Source organism: Carcharhinus amblyrhynchos, chromosome 16 (assembly GCF_965287045.1).
Source record: "Carcharhinus amblyrhynchos chromosome 16, sCarAmb.v2.hapA, whole genome shotgun sequence".
Taxonomy (NCBI): domain Eukaryota; kingdom Metazoa; phylum Chordata; class Chondrichthyes; order Carcharhiniformes; family Carcharhinidae; genus Carcharhinus; species Carcharhinus amblyrhynchos.
The window spans coordinates 42,028,487-42,050,456 of NC_137339.1; the positions used below are offsets into that span (position 1 = coordinate 42,028,487).

At 41.9% G+C, this 21,970-nt stretch overlaps 1 protein-coding gene across 1 annotated transcript in view; it reads right to left on the reverse strand.

Moving 5' to 3' along the window:
• The window catches only part of LOC145353970 (uncharacterized), a 108,045-nt gene extending 89,043 nt beyond the window's left edge, over positions 1-19,002 (reverse strand). Inside the window, exons 1-2 of the mRNA XM_080205018.1 lie at positions 18,791-19,002; positions 8,136-8,261 (exon numbers count right to left, since the gene is read on the reverse strand). Coding sequence (XP_080061144.1) covers positions 8,136-8,261; positions 18,791-18,946 — 282 coding nt within the window. The 5' untranslated portion in view covers positions 18,947-19,002. The remainder of the gene's footprint in view (positions 1-8,135; positions 8,262-18,790) is intronic.
• Between the last annotated feature and the right edge of the window lie 2,968 nt (positions 19,003-21,970).

Here is a 21,970-nt window from a genome sequence, read left to right on the forward strand (position 1 = left end):
TCATAATATTCCTTGGAATTCGGATATAGCACCCTAACACAAGTAACAATCATCTTGTCTGACAGCATCACTGGAGAGAATAGAGGTAATGCTTCAAGTCTGGATGACCCTTCATCGAGCTCTGACGATAGGTCATCCAGACTCAAAACATTAGCTCTGTTCTCTCTCTACAGGTGTTGTCAGGCCTGCTGAGATTTTCCAGCATTTTCTGTTTTTATTTCAGATTTCAGCGCCTGCGGTAATTTGCTTTTAACAATCGTCTAGTTTTATTTTCATTCATTCATTCATTCATGAGGCCAAAATGCATGTTTCCAGATCTCTACTGGTGTCAACAAAGTAAAACGAGACTGGTACTCAGTGCGGAAGCTGAGTGTTGCTAAAGGACAGAGACCATGCTGATAAGAAATCGGAGCTGGAGTATGTCATTTGGTTCAATGAGCCTGTTTCTCCATTTGATAAGGTCATGGTTGATTTGACTGTGACCTTAACTCCAATTTCCTGCCTTTAACCCTTAACTCCATTGTTGTGGCTCCAACTTCTAGACTCCCCCATGAGTGGAAACATCCTCAAAGCATACGCCCTGTCAAACCGCTAAGAATCTCTGCTGTTTCAATAAGATTATCTTTCATTCTTCTGAACTCCAATGAGTATGGACTCAGCCTGCTCAACTTTTCCTCATAAGACAACTCTTTCATCTTAGGAATCAGGCTGGTGAACCTTCTCTGAACTGCTTTCAATGCAAGTATATCCTTCCTTAAGTAAGGAAACCAAAACTGTACACGGGACTCCAGCTATGGTCTCACTAATCCCCCTACAGGTGTAGCATATCTTCTCCACTTGTATATCCCAACCTCCTTGCAATAAATACTGTTTGCTTTCCTAATTACTTGTCCATTGACCTGTAAACTTTTTGTGATCAATGTGCAAGGAAATCCATATCTTCCAGTCCAGCAGCATTCTGCAGCTTCCCTTGATTTAAATAACATTCTTTTTCTATTCTTCTTGCCAAATTGGGCAACATCACATTTTCCTGCATTATATTGTACCTGCCAACATTTGCTTACTGACTTCACCTTTCTGTTTTCCTTTGAAGACTCTTTGTGTGTGTCCCCCGTCCCACAACTTACCTTTCAACCTGTGGAACATCAAAAAATATGGTTACAAAGCAATCTGTCCCTTTATCCAAGTCACTAATATAGATCTTAGACATTTGAGACCCAGCACTGATCCCTGAGGCATTCTACCAATTACCGTTTGCCAAGCTGAAAGTTACCCATTTACCCTGACCCTGTTTCCTGCTTTTTCGCCAATTCTCTATTCATGCTAATATATCACCCCCAACATCATGGACGTTGTCTGATAACGTTTTCTGTGGCCTCACTGAATGGCTTTTGGAAATCTAAATAAACTAGAGGAGTGATTTTCTGGGCCCATTCACTATGGGGGCAAATCCTGTCATTGCCACTCACTCTAGCAAGACGGTTATAACGGAATTTGTAGCAATCGGATCTCAGAATGAGACATCCCCATCCCTGCTGGTGATTTAATCAGATTTACATTCAGCGAGAGTCTGAATCTGGCTACCATGAATTTAAATATTTTTAAATGGCTTTTCGCCATTGTTCCCGTGGTCGTCAGATGTTCATCGCGGCTGGTGAACCTTCTCTGAACTGCTTTCAATGCATGTATATCCTTCCTTAAGTAAGGAAACCAAAACTATACACAGTACTCCAGGTATGGTCTCACTAATCCCCCTACAGGTGTAGCATATCTTCTCCACTTGTATATCCCACCCTCCTTGTAATAAATGCAATAATGACATCACACTGGCGGAAATCATTGCTGGTTTTCAAAAATGGAAGCTCGTCATAATGTCCACACTGAGGGCCCAGGGGCGAGAATAGCCCCCAAGTGCTGAGAGACATGGGCAGGGAGTGCCAGGTTGGTACTGCCAGGGGTAGAACCAGGACCTCTAGAGACACCATCAGGGAGCTCCCCAATGTGGCGGTGGAGGGGGTGAAATGAATGATGCCCCGATACTCATGATGATGAGGGTGGGGATGGTGGTATGCTATGTTCACCTTTTGCCAAAATGTTCTTCTGTGGCATTATCCAAATATTGAAATGGGGGTCAAAGAGGTCGCCCCACTGGCTTTGAGAGTTTGGGGTGTTCCCTATGTCTGCTGGACAATTCCATTTGGGGGGTGGGGGACGCCTAGATCTGTGGAGCCGGTCTTGCTAACTCTATCAGGCCCCGCCCCATCAGAATGACAGCGCAAGACATGCTACCAACTTTTTTTCATGGCAAAGTGTCAGCAGATCTGGAATGAAAACTTGGCTGCTTTTCTGTAGAGAAACATGTTGAATTTCAGTCAGAACTTCACACTTTGCCATTTTTTAGGAAAACGCCACCTTGGATCTGCTGGTTCCCCTTTATCCACCCTGCTTGTTATCTCCTCAAAAAACTCAAACAAATTTGTCAAGCATGCTTTATCTTTCACATAACTGTTGATTCTGCCCGGCTACATTAAGACTTTCTAGATATCTTCCCACTACATCTTTCATAATGGATTCTAGCATTTTCCCAATGATAGATGTTAAACTAACTGAATTGTAGTTCCTCACTTTCTGTCTCCCTCCTTTCTTGAATTTTGTTTTTAATTATTGGAGGGGTGGGTATGTGCTTTCCTGGCTAAACCAGCATCAATTGCCCATCTCTAGTTGCTCTTCAAAAGATGGAACTGAGCCATCTTCTTGAATGGCTGCAGTCCACGTGGTAGCAGTGCAGCTACAGGGCTGTTAGGGAGGGAGTTCCAGGATTTTGACTGAGCAACAATGAAGGACTGGCAATATATTTCCAAGTCAGTATGACTTGGAGGGAACTTTCAGGTGTGTGCCCTCAGGTATCTGCTGCTTTTGTCCTTCTAGATGTATTAGTTATGGGTTTAAAAGTTGCTGTCTAAGGAGCCTTGGTGAGCTCCTGATGTGAATCTTATAGATGGTACACACTGTTGCTAAAACGTATTAGTTTTGAAGAGAATAAATGTTTGTGAATAGGGTATCAATCAAGGGTTTGCTTGTCCTGGATGGTGCTTTGAGTGTTGCTAGTACCGCACTCTTTCAGGCAAGGGGAGAGAGTGTATTTTAACCCACTCCTGCATTGTGCCTTGTTTATTATGGACAGGCTTTGGGGAGTCAGATGGTAAGTTATTCTCCCTTTGAAGTTCCATTCAACGTCTTTTATCTTGAAAACAGATATGGAATATTTATTTAAAGTCTGCCATTTCCTGGTTTCCCTTTATTATTTTCCTTGTTTCACCGATTAAGGAACCATTGCTTATTTTATCTATTCTTCTCCTTTTTTATATACTTGTAGAAGCTTTACCTGTCTTTTGATATTCCTTGCTAGTTTTTTCTCATGCTCCAACTTCTCTCTCTTTATTAAATTTTCAGGACTGCTTAAATTCAATGGACATAGAAATTGGAGAGATGCAAATTTAATACATGACCCACTGACAGTTGACTTGGCATTCAGAGTGAAAGTTTACCCCAAAGTGGACTTCAGTCAGTCAGCATTTTGATTTATGTTGATGGATAATTGTATCTTACATCGGTAGTGTGACATTTCATTGCATCTAAACTAAAGATCCTGATGACTTGAAGCTTTTTGCCTCATGTTGATTAGGTCAGACACAAGATTGCAAAATTTCAAAAGGAGCAACAATTTATACTGCATGAGAATAAAGTGCTGAATGATTAATAAGTCAACTCTGATTGGTTGAATTGCTGCCAAGGGTTAAGCAGCACAGACCTTTTGTCCTTCACCCTTCTGTTGAATTCAAAAAAGGCACAATGCCTGAAAATGTCCTTCTCCCTGTAGAGGACAGCTCCCTGAATGTATGTAGTTTCTAGCAAGCACAACTGAGCCAAATAGAGAGCCCAACTGATAATGTTAAATTTGTTGTTAGTGCAATTTTTAGCACACTCAGGATTGTCCACCGAGTGTTTCTCAATTGCGGAATCACATCTAACTTTAGATATTATGTTCTGAGAATTGTAAGCACTTGTCCTTTGAGTATATTCAGTACTTTACCTGTTGAGAAAAGCCAAACAGACATGCTCTCGTTTATGTATGATTATGCAGTAGCAACATGAGTGTCGTTTTCCATTAACATGATGCTGCCATCAAACCAAATAAACGTGCTGCCTACCACACAAATAAGTAATGTGGTATAAGAATTTCACTGCTGATGTTATACCAAGGTACATAGGCATATGTCTGATGGATCATATCAAATAGCACATCCTTCAGGCAGAGCACTAATCATGCTCAATGAGCCTGGATTTGCAAAACTCAGAACATAATGTCAAAAGTGAATGTGCAATTGGGCAGCACTTGCTGAACAATCCTGAGTGTGCTATACTACATTAACAATCAATTTAAGATTATCAGTTGGGCTCTAAATTTGGCTCACTTATGTTTGGAAAAAGCTACATGTTTCATATGCAGGGGCTTGTTCTCTGTAGGAAAAAGGAATATATCTGGTCAATGTGCCCCTTTTGAATTAAGCAGAAAGGTTAGAGGACAATAGTTCCCTGATGCATTCTCCATGACAGCGCCTTGACCAGAATTGACTTGTTAACCAAATCAGAACTCTTTTCTCAAGCAGTATAAAAATTGTTGTTCCTTTTGAAATTTGCCATTCTAGTGTCTGACCTGATGAATGCAGGATGAAAAGCTTTGGCAGCATGTCTCTTTATTCAGCAATCGGTCAGGTGCTCACAGTTATGCTTGACTGCCTCATTAGTATTGCTGCACCATCTTGGGAGTAAAACTGTTCACTAGCCCCATCAGGCTTTCCTAGGAAAACCCTGTGCTGGCTCTCATTTTTCTGTACTTCTTCAAAACCTGTTTTGCTATTGGGCATTTCCCGGTCACAAAGATAATAAATTTCAACTTGTGAGAATAACAAATTTTAAAGATTATCCATTAGCCACAAGTAAGGCTTACATTAACATTGCAATGAAATTACTATGAAATTCCCCGAGTCACCACATTCGGTGCCTGTTAGGGTCAATGAACAAAACTAGCATGTCTTTTAGACTGTGGGGGGAAACTGGAACACACGCAGAACATGCAAACTCCACACAGACAGTTACCCAAGCTGGGAATTGAACCCAGAACCCTGTTGTGAGACAGCAGTGCTAACCACTGTGCCACCATGCCACCCGAAAAGATCCAACCTTCAAAGCTCTATTGTTATTTTATTCACCATTTGTAACGGCTCCATGGTTTATACAGAATAGTTCTTTCCCCTTACATTTTCATCTGTTTTTATGATACCACTCTCCTTTATGTGCTATCAAGGAATAAAGCACAGAATAGAGCATTTGTTATGTAATGATGCTTGATGTAGTATGTCAGTCATGGAGCAGTGCAACAAGGCAAGGAGCAACTATAGAGCCCTGTTGGATAAAGCATAACAGCAATAAATGCTATCCTACTGCAAAATAAAGGCACATGTCACTTCATGTTTAAAGACAATCAGACCTTGTGTTAAGTGTTGCATTTTCAGAGTCGAGCATGATGTAATTTTATGTCACATCTTGATTCACAGCAAAGTGTTTTTGCATTGCATCTACCCTTGACACGTTACATACCAAGGCAATATTTAAGATTCCCCCTTGCTACGTTAAGGCGTGGCTACAGACAAATCAATTTTTGCTTTTAAATTTCAAGATGAACATCAAAGATCAAAAAAAGATTTTGAGAGTTCACTGAGATTGGAACAGATCAAATCAGCTCTTCCTGAATTTTAAAATTGTCACTGACTAGAGAGACTGGTTTGAAAAAATGCTTTCAAGCACGATCATGGTGGATTGTGCTTTTCTGCCACATCCACGGTTGGCACTACAATAATCATTTGGCAGTAGAGAACTTCCATACTGCTGACAAAAGAGACATGCCATCAAATCTTTTTTGATCTTGAACTTATCAGGACAGATACACAAGAATACCAAATGTAAAGGAAGTAACAATTTATACTACACGAGGAGTGATGCATGATTTGTTGGCAAGTGGACTGTGACTGCAAGGTGCATGCCACAGATATGGCACCAGGGAACAGTTAACCGTCAGGCTGTTATTTAAATTCAAACTAGGCAGATCAACTCGGATTGGCTGAGGAATTACCATGGGGAATGAACAATGGAATGCCTGCCCTGCACGCCCCACCCAAGTTTCTGTTCACTTGGAAAGGGTGCAATTCATGGACCTACTCTTTCTATCTACCAAAGACAGGGCCTTGTTTGTCCATACTGATAGTTTCTAGCATATGTAGTTTAGCCACACTGCAAGCCCAACTGATAACATTAAATTGATTGTCATCTAATTCTTCACATAATCAGGATTGTTTAGTAGGTGCTGCCCAGTCGGGGAATCACATCTAATGCTGGACACTATGTTTTGAGTTTTGTAAGCATGGGCTGGTTGGATGCAGACACTACTTTGCCTATTGTGAACAGCTGAAGGGATGTGCTATTTGATGCGGTCCACTAGACATTGAGATGTATGGCTTATGAACCTGGCATCATACTGACAGGGAAATTCATATACCTTAGTCATTTGTGTGATAGGCAGAAAATCTTTCTTACTTGATGGCAGCATACTGTTCATGGAGAATGTCACACATGTTGCTATAGCATAGTTGCAGCATGAAGTAGTTAGCTTCATCTTCAACTCAATGTTTTCAGACACCTCGCCCTTCCAGGATATTCTAAGGGACACTGGGCATTTTTCAGGAAAGTGGCATCCTGAGGCCCATTCACAAGATTGGGCCGGATTCTCCAACTTTGCCTGCAGCTGGGATTCTCCCATCCTGCTGCAGTAAATGGAGTTTTGGCTGAGCACCAAATTCTCCATTCTCACTGAAAGCAGCAATGTATAAATGGCAGGAGAATTCCCAGCCATTGTGTGATATAAAAATAATAAATTATCTGATCAGAGTGGCTAGTATCCTGCACAATGGCTTTAATGCACCATATTTCAGCATCAGGCTTGCACAATGAGCAAATGATGGGCCCTATAATGAAGGTTGCCAGTAAGGCCAATCTTATAGCAAGGGGAATTGTAGGAATCCCAGCATGTATATTGACCAGTGAAGGGAGGCTTGCAATAGACAGTAGTAGAGAACCCATCTGCAGACTTTTCACTAGCATGTTGAGGAAACAGAGCTCATTTGATTGCTCCATTTCAAAGGTGAATTTGTATGGAAGATGGAGCACATTAAGTTGTTGGAATCAAATACAGTAAACACATCACCTACATATAGGAAATATGCAATGGGTATGAGGTTAGGTGCCATTCCATTAAAAACATGTTTCTCGTGGAAACTGTACAACTGTTTGAGAACTGGGCCTTGCATATGTACTCTGATGAGTACAAGGTGAAAAACTTTGACAGCATGTCTCTTGCTTCAGCAAAACATTGGCCAATAGTGTGTTTTTATAACTAGTCCTGAGGTAATTATCTTTCTTATTGAGTGTTAGAGATCGTCAGTGTTTACCCTACTTCCACCCCCAAGTATTCAAATATAAAACCTAAACAGCATTTTGAAAAACAGCCAGCAGGCTTATTTAATCTGACACAAACCAACAGTGAATCAGATGCAATGTCTCATTCGCTTGCTGCCCAGTTGAAGGTTAAATTAAGTCCCATTAAAAATAAACATTATAATGCAGCAGCAGAAGTAGTTTATCTTTCCCAAAGCATTCCCACAATAGCAGTTAGTACAATAAAAGGTAGGACTGCCATAAAAAAAATTGAAATTTGGAGAGATAGTAATTTTAATGTTTATGTCCCAAAAAGCTGTTCTTATAATGATAGGATACATTTTTATTGGTACATTCATTACAAATTCTTTGTTAGCAACATCTCACTGGCACATATATAATGCTGTGTTCTACTATTATGTCATTTTAATGAACCCATTATCAAATTTAAGCTCACTAATGGTAGTGCAATGCAATCGTCTGACTAAATAGATAATTGTGCTTTAAGTAAACAAAGATTAGTCAGCCAGTTTCAAATCCAATATCCTCTAATGACTAATAAAGGAAAATTGCTTTTATCCTACTGCATCAGGTTTGCTTAGCTCCTGGAGTATTGTTTTGCCACTTTGTGCAGCTTCCCAAGCCTCATCAATGGTGAGCTGTCGGTTCTTCACTGCAGTGAGTAATCGGATCTGTTCGTCGTTGCTGAGCTATGGTGAATAAGACGAACATTGAAAATATTAGCAGAGTGACTGAGGATAAAGGGTGGAAAGGAGAGTTAAACTAATACAATTTCAGCACAACTCATTGCTCCCTACTATTAAGATCCACGTAGAGACTGATAACATTTAGAAAGAGAAAGGAATTTCCCAGTGACTTCGCTTTAAGACTTTCAATGTAACAAACTAACACTGACATCAATTAAACATTACTTATTGGATAACTATTATAGTAACCATAGAAAAGTTTGCTATGTTTACTTCTTAACACAATTAAAAACCCCAGGCCTCACTCTCACCAAATGAAGTCTTGTGTTTATAGTCCCAAGTTCCTTCCAGCTTTGACAGTCTCTCCTCCCTGCCTCAGAAGGATGAAGGTCCCAGTGCCCCTTTCAACAAAGTCCCTTCAACTCAATCTTCAAAGCAGAATCAAATAGACTTCCAGTCACATGGCACCTGCTGGCATCTCCTTGCGCTTTCACTGTCTACAAGCTTTGTTTCTTCAAGATGTGAATCTGCCCTCAGCAGCACTCTGCCTCGTGATTAACCCCAAGACAGACCATTTCCCTCTGCCTGGCTCAGTGGGTCTTCTTCCCCTGAAACTCTCTGTCTGACTGTGGGGCCGGAATTTTACCACCCCGCCCGCCACAGGAATCGGAATGGGTAAGAGGTGGAATATGGGAAGGTCTATTGACCTTGGGTCAAATTTTACAGTTTTGGGGCAAGCGAGGTGTGAAATCCTGCCCTGGGAGTTAGTAAGAAACAAGGGAAGCTGCCTCTTCCTTTGTGCCAAAGTGTTAAAACTGGCACCTTAATTTCAATAAGTTTTGATTTGAGTTGTCAGTCTGATGCTCCAATGTCCCTTGAATCAGCAGCAGTTTGAGTTTCTCACTCTTTGGACACACACGGTGGCACGATGGCACACTAATTAGCACTGCTGTCTCACAGCATCAGGGACCAGGTTCAATTCCAGCCTCAGGTGACTGCATGGAGATTGCACATTCTTCCCATGTCTGCATGGATTTCCTTCAGGTGCTCCAGTTTCCTTCCACAGTCCAAAAGATGTATGAGTTAGATATAGAACATAGGAATTAGGAGTAGAAGTAGGCTAATTCAGCCTTTCAAGCCTGCTCCACCATTCAATTAGATCATGGCTGATTGCTCCCTGGTCTTAAATCCACCTCCCAACTTTTCTCTATATTCTTCTTTTCCTTGTTTTATTAGAAATATGTCCATCTCCCTCTTGAAATCATTCAACAATTCTGAGTCCATGTTGAATGTTTGAATACTAAATAAATGCTAAATGCATTTGCCATGCTAAATTGCCCCTTACTGTTATGGGGATTAGCAGAGTAAATTCATTGGGTTACGAGGATAGGGCCTGGATGGGATTGTTGTCTGTGCAGGCTCAATTGGCCAAATGCCACCCCCCACTGCACTGCAGGGATTCTATGATTCAATAATCTTTAGTTGAAAAATTAATTTCCACAGCAGAGTAACAGGGAGCAAAAACTTTTGCGTTTAACTTGATTTATCTTGTACAGTATCAATTTTAACAACTTCACCAGGCTTTGCTGAAACCACTGAAGCTATAAATACCTTAGCTATGGCTAATGGAAAACCAACTCTGTTAACAGGTAATTTTGAAACAATGCCAAAACTATAGAACCAATGACACTTTTAAGTTAACTTTACGTAATGGAACAGCTAAACATGGTTTTATTTTATGAACATTCCAGAGATGAGCTCATTTCGTTGAATGACCCTGTAGCTCTAAGAATAATGATCTGCTTGTCAATCACATCTGAGAAAAATGGGGTTATTTCACTGTCAGACAGAAAACTTCCATAATTATATCTAGCAACTCCTCGGTTCCTCCTTCTGTGACTTGATCCTGAACTTCCTAAACCACAGACCACAATCAGTAAGGATCGGCAACAACACTTTCTCCACGATCATCCTCAATACTATACTGCTTATACACCAATGGCTGTTTGGCCAAATTCCCCTCCAACTTGATTTTCAAGTTTGCTGACGACACCACTATTGTGGGTTGGATGTCAAACAATGATGAGACAAGTACAGGAACGGGATAGAGAATCTGATGAACTGGTACGACGATAATAATCTCTCCCTCAATGTCAACAAAATGAAAGAGATTGTCACCGACTTCAAGAGGCATAGTGGAGAACATGCTCCTATCTACATCAACGGGTATGAAGTAGAAATGATCGAAAGCTGCAAGTTTTAGGTGTCCAGATCTGAACCTGGTCTGAACCTGTCCTGGTTCCCCCATGCCGACACTATCATTAAGAATGCCCACCAACACCTCTACTTTCTCAGAAGACTAAGGAAATTTGGCACGTCAGCTACAACTCTCATCAACGTTTACAGATGCACCACAGAAAGTATTCTTTCTGGTCGTATCACAGCTTGCTATGGCTCCTGCTCTGCCCAAGACTGTAAGAAGCTACAAAGGGTTATGAATGTTGTCCAATCCATCACGAAAACCAGCCTCCCATGCATTGACTCTGTCCACACTGCCTGCTGCCTCGGCAAAACAGCCAGCATAATTAAGGATGATACACACCCCAGACATTCTCTCTTCCACTTCTTCCATCAGGAAAAAGATAAAAAAATGTCTGAGGTCACGTACCAACCAACTCAAGAACAACTTCTTCCCTGCTGCTGTCAGACTTTTGAATGGACTTACCTTGCATGAAGTTGATCTTTCTCGCCACAACAAAATAAAATCTTATGATTAAGTGGGTGTGCTTTTACTATTGACCTCAAAGACTAAGGGAAACAGGTGAATTATTTCTAGCTGATCTAAATTGCCTAACTAGCATTAACCGATACGGTGCATTGGCAGATGAATTTATTTGTGACCGCATCATCGTTGGAGCCCATGATGAAAAGCTCTCAGATTCTTTAACAAGACAACCTCCCTCTGGATCCAATTCAATGTGCAAAGCAGGCTGAACACAAAGAAATAAATGAGGCTATAATCCATTGTCACACCAAGGTTCTAGATGACTCCAATAGCTGGATAGGTCCAAGGACAGTGGGAGCACCCAGTCAAAAGCCTGCCAAAATGGGCAAAAGTGCAGGAAAGCCCACAGCAGCTACCTTGAGATGCTTATGCTACGGCACCAAGAAAGAGAGTGCTGAAACACGACTGCTGTGCAGGAGCAGAATGTTTCCAGTGTAAGAAGACTCGACATTTCAAACCCAAAGAGAATATTTATGAAATGCACTCAATTCAGGGAATTGGAGTTTCTAGGGGAAATAAATGGTCTTAATCAGGACTTTGGTCAGTTTCAGTGCAAGTTAAAGTCTTTGATACTAACTTTAACATTGACACTGGGTCTGGTGTAAACATATTGACTTCAGTTAATGAAGCTGATGACGAACCACCCAATGTGGATTCTTTGCTCGATTTCTTAGTGGCATTGATTGAAGGGAAAATCTGTTTGAAAGGTCAAAAGAGAATGAGCCGAAAGTAGGTCTAGAACCGGCCACAGCACCCACAATTCCCAAGTGCTTTGGTCAACAATTCCACCTCCAAAAGAAATTACAGGCAGAATTGTACCAAAAATTGGCAGAGTGTTATTTCTGGCGAGAAAACCAGAATGTTTCTCTCCAGAGAAACCTGTCAGTTTTCTCTCCAGATTTTACAACACTCTGTCAAAAAAAAATAAAGGTGGCATGTTTCACCCTGTCATATCTGAAGGACAGGGCCTCAACACACAAAATAAACCCCACTGCACAGAGATCTTCAAAGTGTGCCCCAATCAGAACCTGAGTAAACCTCCCATCCAAACCACCACGGAGACCTCAGGGGCTCCCCTCCCCACCCATAATCAAAGTCTTTTCTACCTCCTAGCCACCTCTGGTCATTAGCACCTTCTTCTACCTCCCCCCACTCCTCCTGAGTCATTGGCACCGTTTTCCACTCCTGACCCACAACCCAATGTGAATGATTCTCCCCTCCCCCAAGAGGCTCTCAATGGGGCCTACCCCTTGGCACAGGGTGACACTGCCAGAGTGGTACATTGCTATCCTGGCAGTGCCAACCTATGCTAGGGGGCCTTTCCAGGTCTTTGCCTGGCCATGTCCCTTTGCCTGGGGGTTGGGGGGTTATACTTGTCTTTGCACTCCCAGGAAGACCCTCACGACAGGTTCACATCTGTGTGAACCTGTTGTAAATCACATGCAGACTCAAGAGACAGTGGGGGGCAGTTTTTTTAAATATATTAGGCAAATGTATGCAAAGCAGGCATATGCCTGTTATGAGCGTTAACTTGATGATGTCACCAGCAGGGGCAGGGGAAGATTCAAAGTCATGTTCTCGCTGACTTGAGCCCCTGCTGCAACTTTGCAGGCGGCAAATGCAGGATCCAGATTTCGCCCTAAATCTGCTCATTGTCCAGAGTTCGCAGATGGCGATGTAAGGACCCAACAGAGCTCAGCTCCAATCCGTGCAAAATAATTCACCTGGGCAGTCAAACCGCAAATCTCAATCTGCAGGTAACCTTAAGCAATGATTTCATTGCAGAATACAATCAGCATCACTCACTAGAGGGAACTGTTAAAACTGGTAACTCTGGAGAATATCACACTGAGTTGAGAAACAGCACTGCAACAGAAACATGGGGATCTTAAAAACAGTAGGGAAAGATTATGAGAGAGTTTTAATTACAGGAACTAATAAACATGTACCAACGGCAGAAAATCTCAAATTTAAAGATGCAATGCAGACAGACAGCAAAGAGCTAAACCAAGTTTCCGGGTAGCTCAACTCACAACAAAGACAGGGAAACTGTACACATTCAGCGAGGAGTTGATATTGCCAGCAACTAAGGAGATGATGGGTGTTATGCTGGGAGAGATGGACAGCAAGCAGATTAACATAATTGGTGGGATTTTACAGCCTCACGCATTCCAAAACCGTAAAATCCCGCACAAGGTCAATGGACCTTTCCATCTTCTGCCGCTCATCTGCTCTGATTCCCGTGGTGGTCAGGGTAGTGAAATTCAGGCAAATTTCATTATTAGGTAACACAGTCCAATGCAGAATTAATAAGAAGGCCCGCAACGTGAGCGACAGCTAATATTGGGCGCCAGCGAGTCGATTTTATGCATTTCAACTGGAATAATCAATGGACATTGCAAACCTTTCAAACCTGCTCACCTAGGTATGAACACTGTGAAAAGATACATGGTGACTTTTTCTTTTGTAAATCATTGCCCACATGCTCAACTGGTGAGGCCACTTCTAATAAGTTGAACACTTTCATAATTCAAAAGTAGGACTGATTGGTCAAAATGTGTAGGAGTTAGCATAGATGGGGCCTGTGCAATGTTAGGCCCACAGAGGGTTTCTTTATGTGTGTAAGAGCAGTGACTCCACTAGCAACATCCATTCACTGCAGCATCTGTAAGGAGAAGATAGCTGCAAAGAAAATGCCTGCTGGTCTCATGACTATTTTGAAGGAAGCAGTTAAACAGTTAGTTTTGTCAAGCCCTGTCCACTGAACTTGTGAATATTTGCAGCTCTATATGAAAGGATGGACAGTAATCACTATCAGCTACTTCTGCACACTGAGGACTGCTGGCCCTCCTGAGGAAAAGTACTTGTGCGCCTTTTCCAGTTACATGATGAAGTGAGAGTATCTTTTATTTGACTCAAAGTTTGAACTCTCACAATGCTTCAGTGATGTTGGCATATATGGCAGATATTTTCGCTCAGTTAATGGTCTCAATCTGAGCCTTCAGGGAAAATCAGTGACAGTTTTCATGTGCAGGACAAAATAGGCGCGATGATCAAGAAAACAGATGTGAGCCAAACAACTTGACAAAGTCAAATTACGACTCACTTGCAAATCTGTCAGATTTTTTGGCCACAGCAAAAAATGCAGCTCCCAAACAGTGTGAAACAACATTAGAAGGCAACTGCAAAGTTTGAGAAAAGCAACGCGAATACTTCCCTGTCCTCAACACAAGGTTCAACTAGATATGAAATCCCTTTGCGAGCCTTGGTGATGACATCCTTCCAAGCCTGACTTCAATAGAATGAGACAGCCTTATGGAACTGTCCTGTGACAGCATTTTAAAGTTGGATTTTTCTCAAACTACCTGGCTGACTTCTGGCTTCAAGTTGCTTCGGAATATCCAGAATTTTCCGACAAGGCAATAGCACTTCTGATGCCTTTCCTCACAACCCAATCCACCTCTGTGAAACTGGATTTTCAGAACTAGTCACATATTGGAATAAACTTAACATTGAATGATTGAGACTGTCATCCCAGGTATCTGATATCCAGTTTGACATCTGCAAAACAACATCAGCCTTCTCATTAGATAGGCATTACCTGTTTGCAGTGGTAGGACTACTGTAGTTAAGTGTGCTGTGATGAGTGCTACGTATTTGTGAGTGGGCATCATAAACTATTAGAAACAGTTGTGTTTCTAATACCGTTGATATATAAGATTAATTTTTGTCAGCCGTAAGCTATGTGAGAAAAATGGTTTAGGTATGTTGTGATCTGCAGACTCTTTTGATGACAGTTAAGTGGTCCACATAAAAGACAAGATCAGGAACCACTGACCTAGACATTAAACATCCTGCAGCGCTAGTTGAAAATCAGGGAGTTCTCCTACTGACGTGTACAGTATTTCTGTCCCAACCTAAGCATTTGAGCTGGTCATTTATCTCATCAATGTTTGTTGTGTTTTGCTCTGCACAAAATAGCTGGCACACATAACTTTGTAACATCAGAAACTGGGCTTCAAATTAATCAACTACATGTCCAACACTTTGGAATGATTGACAGAAGTGATACGTAAAGTTTCTTCCTGTGGTTAATAGCGTAGTCTGTATCATTGATCTTAGCAGCAGTGCAAGTGTTCATTACACTGAAACAGCAGGATAACATTTAAAAGATTCTGTTCTCAGCGTGTGGGGCCTTCCTTGACAGAACTATAGATCAAAAAATCAACTGAAATGATCAAGAGCCCGATTCATAGCTGTCCAGACTTTTCATTTAAATTCATGCTTACAAAATCAGTCATTCCCAGATTTCTCCACTATAGTGCAAAGTTATACTAGGAATACAAGTCCTTGAATGTCCCAAGCAAAAACAAAATGCTCTAACCCTGAAACTGATGTATCAATTCATACAATTGTTTTGAAAAATGCAGTGTATTCCCTCATTGAGAAAGTACTGAAATGTAATGGATAGATTTTGTGTGTGTGTGTGTGTGTGCGTGCGCGCGCAGGGATACACGCATCCACTGTATTTTCATTTATAATTTATTTTAATTTCTGTTCAAAAAAATGGAAGAAATTTTCCCTCTAAAGTTTACTTGTTAAAGACTGTATTTCATCAGGTAATCATGGGCAGCACCGTTCCGTAAATGTTAGCACTGCTGCCTCACAGCTCCAGGGGCCCATGTTCAATTCCAGCCTCAGGTAGCTGTCTATATGGAGTTTGCATGTTCTCCCTGTGTCTGCATGGATTTCCTCCCATATTCCAGCGATGTGCAGGTTAGATTGACTGGCCATGCTAAATTGACCCATTGTGTTAAGGGAATTAGAAGGGTGAATTCGTGGGTTTATGAGGATAAGGCCTTGGTGGGATTTTTGTTGGTGCAAGTTTGATGGGCTGAATGGCCTCCTTCTGCACTTTGGTATGTTGTACTGCCAGTCTCTGCAGTAGGAAACATTCCATATTCTCGCCAATGCTGCGGGACTTAGACCCCAGATGGGAGAATTCTGGCCATTTCCTCTGCAAATATTTTTAAACCATATGCTTATCATGTATTTTACATTCAACGAATGGACTTATGTTGAGATGGTCATTTTTCACAGCATAAAAAAACAAATTCCATGATTTTCAGGGTTTATCTCAGAGTATTCTAAATGTCTCCAAAATTACAATCAGTTAAACTGTTTTAAAATGGCACCCCAAACTCAACAGTGTACTGGGAGACCCCCTCCCTCCATATCCCCATGGACATCAGGAATTCCCAAACACCCCAATGTTTCCCCACATTCCCCCACAACACGCTGGCATCAGGGTCTTCCCTATAGACCTTCTTGCCTGACCCCTGATATGCCACCCCATCACGACTTCTGACATGTCTCCCCCATCATGATGCTCCTTCATGCTCCACCCCTGTCATAGCCTCACCTCATTATAGCCCCCATTCAGGCCCCATCTCCTTGGCATTGTCCTGGCACATGCAGTGCCCAATTGGCACGGTTGGGGTGCCAGGTGGGCACTACCAGGTGGTAATTGCTTGATGAGCACTACCCAGCCATGTCCCTGAACATCCAGGGGCTTCAATGGCCTTCGCCACCACCCCCACCTCCTGCTTGACCATTGCATCTGGTGTCCATTAGTGCAGTAATGATTCTCACTGGTCTCATCCAGAGGTCAGAAAATCCTGGGAAGCTTGCAGAATCCGCTGTTGAACGGGCTAAGCATATTTAAATTCTATTTCATTTAAAGATGCTAATCGGCCTCATGCCCTTTCTGGATGTGATCTGGTTTGTGCCATTAGAAAGGGACCGGGGTGATTGCAGACTGTTTGGTGCCCAGTGTGAAGCCAATTTTTATACCTGCATGTTATTTTCTGATATTGGCATGACCCGCACCAGGCACAATAAGGCCCCCTCCCTTGCTTCATGCCGTACCACAATAGGAGTTGTCCCTGAACTACCAATAGCAGGGATCAATTTCTTCCTTGGAAAAGAACTGGCTGGCAGCAAAGGGGTGCCAGTGAAAGAAGAGGCCCACATCAGCCAGCAGAAATCTGCAGGAGAACAGAAAGCTGGAGCGTGTGTAGGGGCCCAAAGGGGTGAACTAGCACCTATAAACTTTGAAAATAAGATAGCAAGGCTGACAGCTAGGCCAGGAAAGTTAAGAGATCCAGAAAGGATCAATTGAATTAAAAATGGAACCATAGGGCATCCCTGAATTAAACAGGGACCAAAGGGATAATGAGAGAGTTGCCCGTATAGTCAAAGAGCCTGAAGAAAGACAAGCTTTTAAACCAGGAAAAGAAGAGGTTAAGGGGTTGCATGAAGTATGAATGGCAGAAAATTTCTTTCTGACATTAAGTAGAGTCAAAGGGAGTTCCAAAACAGATGAGCAGATTGCGAGTGAGATGCCTCCGCTAGTCGAGAGGCCATGAGGCAATATAACTGGAGCTGCACCTCTCCCTGAGGGCAGATGCGTTCCAGGGAACATGGAACAATTTTGGAGAGACATTGCCCCCACCCACCCACACCACCCCCCAACCTTCCCAAACCCAAAGGCCCCAGCTGAGAAGCCCATCATTGATTTAGCCAATAGCTTTATGGCAAATTCAAATGCAGACCAGGAACATCCCTAATTAGACCCAGAAAGAGTGTAGGTGATGACTCACTTTGTTGAGTAGCCACCAGGAGGTACAGTGAAAACAGACCATTTTCCAGAGACACATTTTCCAAAAGAACAGAGCCCACTAACGTACTGACCAGCACAGGAATGCCATATCCATATACAAAGCCCACCACATATAAAACAATCAACCAGTCTACAGCACTGTACCCCTAGTCGCAGGAAAGATCCCTTGCAGAAGGGCAGGTACAGGAGCATACAGAGCCAGAGACCCATGTTCAATTCCTGGCTTGGGTCAATGTCTGTGTGGAGTTTGCATGTTCTCCCCATGTGGATTTCCTCTGGATGTTTCGGTTTCCTCCCACAGTCCGAAAGATGTGCTGGTTAGGTGGATCGGCCATGCTAAATTCTCCTCCAGTGTACCCAAACAGGTGCCACAATGTGGCGACTAGGGGATTTTCACAGTAACTTCATTGCAGTCTTAATGTCAGCCTACTTGTGACTAATAAATGAACCCATAAAGGTAGGTATGGGATCTGATTACCCTGAGTATTTTAGAGTCAACCATATTGCTGTGGATCTGGAATCACATGTAGGTAAACCAGGTAAGAGTGGCAGATTGCCTTCCCTCAAGAACATTCGTTTTTACAACAATGGTCATTCTTAAACTTTCACTGAATTCAATTTACAATCTCTGCCATGGTGTGATTCGAACCCTGGTCCCCAAGAGGATCACTGGATTACTAACTGAGTGACAGTACCACTGTGCCACTACTACTGGACCTGATCTGACAAATGGCAACCCAAATTCTGCACAACTGATAGGCCCAATCTTTACCTTACCCACAACCTGAGAAATGGAAGTTTATTCACACAGTAACTCGCGGCCGTGGCTTAAACACTCCCTGAAGTATCAAGTTACCAAGCCAAGTTGGTGCCTGTCTAAACAAGTACAGTGGTACAGTGATCGGAATCGTTTACAAAAAGATCCAGGCCGATTTCTTATTTTACCAACAATACACAAATGCCAACTTTCAAAGAGCCGAAACTATAAGCTGTGCTCTGGCAAAGTCTTTGTTCCCCCGTCCCACCCAGGCTGGGTTTCAGTAACGAAAGCGAGACACTGCTCACCTGGGGCATGGAGCTGAAGTTTCCAGCCGGCACGTCCATCCTGACTAGGGTTTTGTTAATTTCGTCGATGCCTTGACCAAACGTGAGCTTCCCCGATTTTACAGCGTCCAAAAGCCACGCCTGCTTCTCGGCAGTCAAATCCGCGCTGCTAATCATTGTCTCTCTGCTACTATTGTTCAGGTGTATATTTTTTCTCGTCCCACCTTCCTCTCCTGATGAATCACTATAACTTCCGTAACCCGAGAGTCTGGCTGTGAAACAGGCTTTGACAACTCTGGAATTGGACCGCCCTTTGCAATCCTGTTTGCAAAGTGGGAGAGCAAGATTATTTCGTTTGCTAAATCGGAGAACTATTATTAGTCTATTCTAAAATACATTAGGGACATGGTATTATTACACCAGTTTTAGTGAAAGCACTATTCATGATAACAGAGCAACATTAGAATGGACTTATGGTAAATATAATTATTGCTGTGTATAAACCATATTAAATTTTTGCATGTTTACCTGTCTTGACAATCTTAACTCATAAGTTTCACTTATGATGTAGTTGAGTCACTTAAACCATGTACATGAAATTAATGCCTATCAGTTTAATGAAAGCATCTGATGACAAATAATAATTTAGATGAATAAAGTGAATTTATGGGAAGGAATTAAGAGTTAATTTTTTGAATATAATATGCTCCTTCTCCAGAACCTCAGAAGATTTACATTGGACTTGAAATCGTAGAATCCCAGCAAATGCAGAAGGAGGCCATTCAGTCAATTGAGTCTGCACCAGAGTAGCCTAACCCTGCTCTACCTGGTGGTACAGTGGTACAGCGCCAGGGACTTGGGTTGAATTCCTGGCTTGGGTCACTGATTGTGTGGAATTTGCATGTTCTCCCTGTGTCTGTATGGATTTCCTCTGGGTGCTCCTGTTTCCTCCCACAGTCTGAAAGACATGCTGGCTAGGTGCATTGACCGGACAGGTGCCTGAATGTGGCAACTGGAGGAATTTCGCAGTAACTTCATTACAGTAAACCTTACTTCTGACTAATAAATAAACTTTTACTTTCAATAAATAAACTTTAAACTATCCCCATAACCCCACACATTTATCTCACTAAGCCATCTAACCCACACATCCTGGAACACCAAGGGACATTTTTTTGGGAAGATCCAGACTATTGACTTTTTCAAATAGTACAATCCATTTAATCCTGTATTCCATCAAAAGCAGATCACCTCCAAACTAAAGATCTGCCTCTAAAGATAAATCATTCCAAACTACATAGCACCTCATTTAGTTTCCTCACCAAATACTCATCCAACTCTTTTCTTTTACGTGGATCACTCTAAACTGTTGCTATGTTGACTTTAATGAGGTGACATTAGTAACCAAAGAGCAATGAGAGATTGCCTGATCAATCCAAGAAAAAATGATAAAAGACTTTAAAAAATAACTTGAGTTAAAAGGTAGAGAAATTGGAAAAGATTCAACATTAAGGATGGGATTATGGGTGGGAGAGGTGGAACTGAAATTTAGCAGAAGAGGAATTTGAGCAATTTCAATTTGATCATGTTTAGACAGACATATGCCTAGGAGAAAGCTATGGTTGAGTCACTATCAAAAACATTCAGCATATTTCATTCTTTCACGGCAACTTTGCCAAAGGGAGAATAAGACAAATTTTGACTCTACGAGGTTGCAGGTTTAACTGTTTAATTCCGCATGCCTGAAACTTTGGTATAGCAATGATCTCAGTAAAACACAAAGTCGTTGCATCTATCTGCAACAGAATAATGTAATGAAATTGCAGTTGCCGCACTGATTAATGAAACTTATGTTTCATATTTCCCATAATCTTTTGTGTCCAAGTTCAAGAAATGGTTTTATAAATAAAAAAAGATTTTGAACAATGCATACTGGTATTTCGGTGGAAAGTTATCTCTCTCACAGGAAAAAACTTCTCATTACCTGTTACAAAGTTATAGGCAAAGAGAGACTATGAGATACCCAGGCAGGGGAGTATAGCCATAAAAAGGGGAGTATTCTGTTATACTGAATATGGATGCTGGCCTGGGATGCCGACACATCTAAAACAGAAGCAGACGGAGGTAAAATGGCTTTAACAACTGCCTTTTTAAAAATCATTATTGTGCTTCTTAAGATTTTATCAAACATAATATTATATTGACAGTGTTTGAGAAAGTACACTTGGAAATTTTAATACACCCCTTTCAGATTGATATTTAATATAGAACCACAGATGTTTATAACAGAAGGTTTTTTGACCCATGATATTTGTACCAAGTCTTTGTTAAAATACTCCAAAACTAATCTCCTGTCTCTCTCCATAAACTGGTACCTTATTTTGTTTCAAACCACGATCAAATTTTACCTTTTATAAGATGGACTCCATGTAGCAATACATTCTATACTCTTAACGGCTCCCCAATATTGAGTGTTTGATTCGGGGGTGTCCTCAAAAATGCACTAGAGAATCCCTCTGGAAATATCCCAGGTAAGAGTCACCCCAGCAATTGTCCAAAGGTGCAGACTTCCCTGGACAATTACACTGGGTTGGGACCCAGTGGACAAAGTGATTGAGATTGCTAACTTCGACTGGATTTACCAGTTTTTCCCTTCATAGTTACTCTGAAAGAATTAGAAAGGGGAAAAAAAAACACTTCTAACTTCAGCAGAACTATTTTAAACACCAAGACCAAGTTTCCCCCCTCCCCTCCCCCCCATGATATTCACCAGCCATATGGAATTCGCCATGCCCACCCCTGGACCTGACCCCCCAAAGCAACTCAGCCCTACACTGGCCCAACCAACATCTTGACTTCCACCCTGACCTGACCTCTACCCCCCAACCCAACCCAGCTCCATGCCTCCAATGTGCACCCCTTTGGTGTCCAACTCCCCTTCTGACCTAATTCCAATCCCTCCCTTACTTATCTTCTCCCTTTCAATGGGACATTTAAACTCACATTCTTTCTGGCAGCTAGTGCTCTAACAAAAAGGATATATCCTCCTACACTCTGCTCTGTTTAAAATTTGCCACTGGAGCCATGGACATGCCTTGTTGCCTGAATCTCATCTGGCCTGAGTCGGGAAAGTTAGATGAGACAGTGCTGTGGTATTATGCACAGATTATGAATGATGTGAAAAGGATCAAGAGCTTCAAG